This window comes from Phytophthora cinnamomi (assembly GCF_018691715.1).
Source record: "Phytophthora cinnamomi strain GKB4 chromosome Unknown Contig3, whole genome shotgun sequence".
In the NCBI taxonomy this organism is placed as follows: Eukaryota; Oomycota; class Peronosporomycetes; order Peronosporales; family Peronosporaceae; genus Phytophthora; species Phytophthora cinnamomi.
This window is the reverse complement of record NW_027150936.1, coordinates 813694-815777: the sequence shown is the minus strand read 5'-3', so window position 1 is coordinate 815777 and position 2084 is coordinate 813694. Positions and strand designations below refer to the sequence as shown.

The window sequence follows — 2084 nt, the reverse complement described above, 5'->3', positions numbered from 1 at the left end:
CCATAAAACTTCAGGACCAACTGGCCAAAGCCTGGCTAAACAGTGGTAAATCACCGGGTGACGCTTTCGTAAAACTTGGACTCGGCGAGCCGGTGAGTAACCTTTTGGAGAGACCGCTCTTCAGCAGTTGGCTCAAATACACGAACGCCTACAGCGAAAAGTATCCCCACGAGAAGGCAACAGCTATCGAAACATTAACGCAGAAATTCGGCGATAAGCAAGTGGCGCTGATGCTTGGTATGGCAAAATCGAAAGATTCAACGCGAAGTATTGCCACCAATTTGGAGTCCGCCCAGCTGGAAATGTGGTTCAGAGGAGAAAAATCTGTCAACGACGTACTAGTGTTGCTACGTCTCTATTCGGTCGGTGACTTCGGCGGCGACTCTCTCCTCAACACTTGGGTCTCGTACATGAATGTCTTCCTCAAGGACAACCCTGGCGAGGTGACGTCGATGTTGACGAAGTTGGAAAGTGATTTCAGCGACAGACCCTTTCACCAAATTCTCCAAGCAGCCATGAAGTTCTCCAGTATGGAAAGCGCTGCAACTAAAATCCAGGCGGAGAAGATCCAAGGGTATCTCGCGAGTAACCAATCTCCTCACAAGGTCTTTGAATGGTTGAACCTTGACAATGTGGGGATTGATCTGCCTGGTGACCCTTTGTTCACGACGTGGATGAAGTACGTCAAGGATTTCAACAAGAATAACCCAAAACGCCAGGAATCGGTATTTACACCAATCCGTGAGTCTTATAATTACCACGAGGAAATGATCAACAAAGCGATGAACAATCCAAGCACTGTGAAAATCGCCGAACAACTGGAGAGGGAGCAGTCCAAGTACTGGTTAGATCTGAGGCAGCTTCCCGAAAATGTGTTCTATTTCCTGAAATTGGACAAGGCTGACGAAAAGACTCTTGTCAATCGGAACTTCAAAACTTGGGTGAAGTACCTGAACCAGTTCAACCGTCGGTATCCCGAGGCCGAAACGACAATGATTGACGGTCTCCGGGCTAACTATGCCGACATCAATCTTCTGGCGATATTTAATGTGGCGAAGAAGAACCCCAAGACAGAAAAGCTAGCCATGAACTTGGAAAGCGCTCTGGTCATCAAATGGGTAGCTGAAAAGGAACCGCTTGCAGTTCTTAAAAGGCGGTTCAATCATGTGCGATTCGCCGATGAGCTGCTTGAGAGATATGCCGAGAAGGTCAAGACACTATCAGGAGCTACTTCGTAAAACAGAAGTTTTGAGCGGCATTGGGAGGACCACATTTCACTGCCTCTGATAATCAGAGTCTGATTATTTTTATTGGTCTTGCCACACAATGAATCTCGCTTAAACTCCTAGCAAAGCCATCAATTCAAACCCAATAATTCTGAGATTATACCGCAGCCGTGTCAGTAGCATCGGTTTTAGCGATACCACCACAGGATATGTCAATTTTCGATGCATTGTACATTGATTCTATCGACAGGACCATGTAAGAATATTTAGAATATGTGTGCTGTGTTGCAAATTGGAACACTGTGCAAGCATTACTCAGCGGTGGTATGCACTACAGACGCACTATGGAGTAGTGCGAATGCTCATTTCTGTCCAGCAGAAAGACAGGCAACAGTTGTAGCTAGGTTAGATATCTAGCCTCAGACTTCCAAGGGGAATACCCTAGTGTTTGTAGTACGGGGCCCCTGCTCCAGGTAAGTTCTCATTCTCAAATATACCTCGTTCAGCGGACCAAGCCTCCGACGCTGTCGACCCTTCTAGGTGTCTTCCTTTTTCCTATAAACACAACTATCGACCTCCTTTATGATGAAGTGAAATGATAGTACTTTGAGCCTCTTTAATAGAGTGGAAGTACGGTGGACAGCGAGAATCGAGGGTGTGATGAGTACGCTGGAAATTCGAAACTGAAATTTAGCCTGAAGAAACTGCTTTGGGCTGCCTCTGCCGCCACAGGTAACACTATCATTGTTCTCGATTCAGCTCGTGCCAAGATAGGGGGAATAGCTTGGGCACTCGAAGCAATTGTCACGAACGCTTCATCTTCAAAGTTTATGTTAGCCAACATTGTTTTGTAGTTTG

At 46.4% G+C, this 2084-nt stretch overlaps 1 protein-coding gene across 1 annotated transcript; it reads left to right on the top strand.

Moving 5' to 3' along the window:
- Positions 1-515: 515 nt before the first annotated feature.
- On the top strand, positions 516-1238 carry IUM83_09198 (Avirulence (Avh) protein; the record flags this gene model as incomplete). Its single annotated transcript, XM_067933622.1, has 1 exon — positions 516-1238. One exon carries the CDS (start codon positions 516-518, stop codon positions 1236-1238), a length of 723 nt encoding a protein of 240 aa, XP_067799955.1.
- Between the last annotated feature and the right edge of the window lie 846 nt (positions 1239-2084).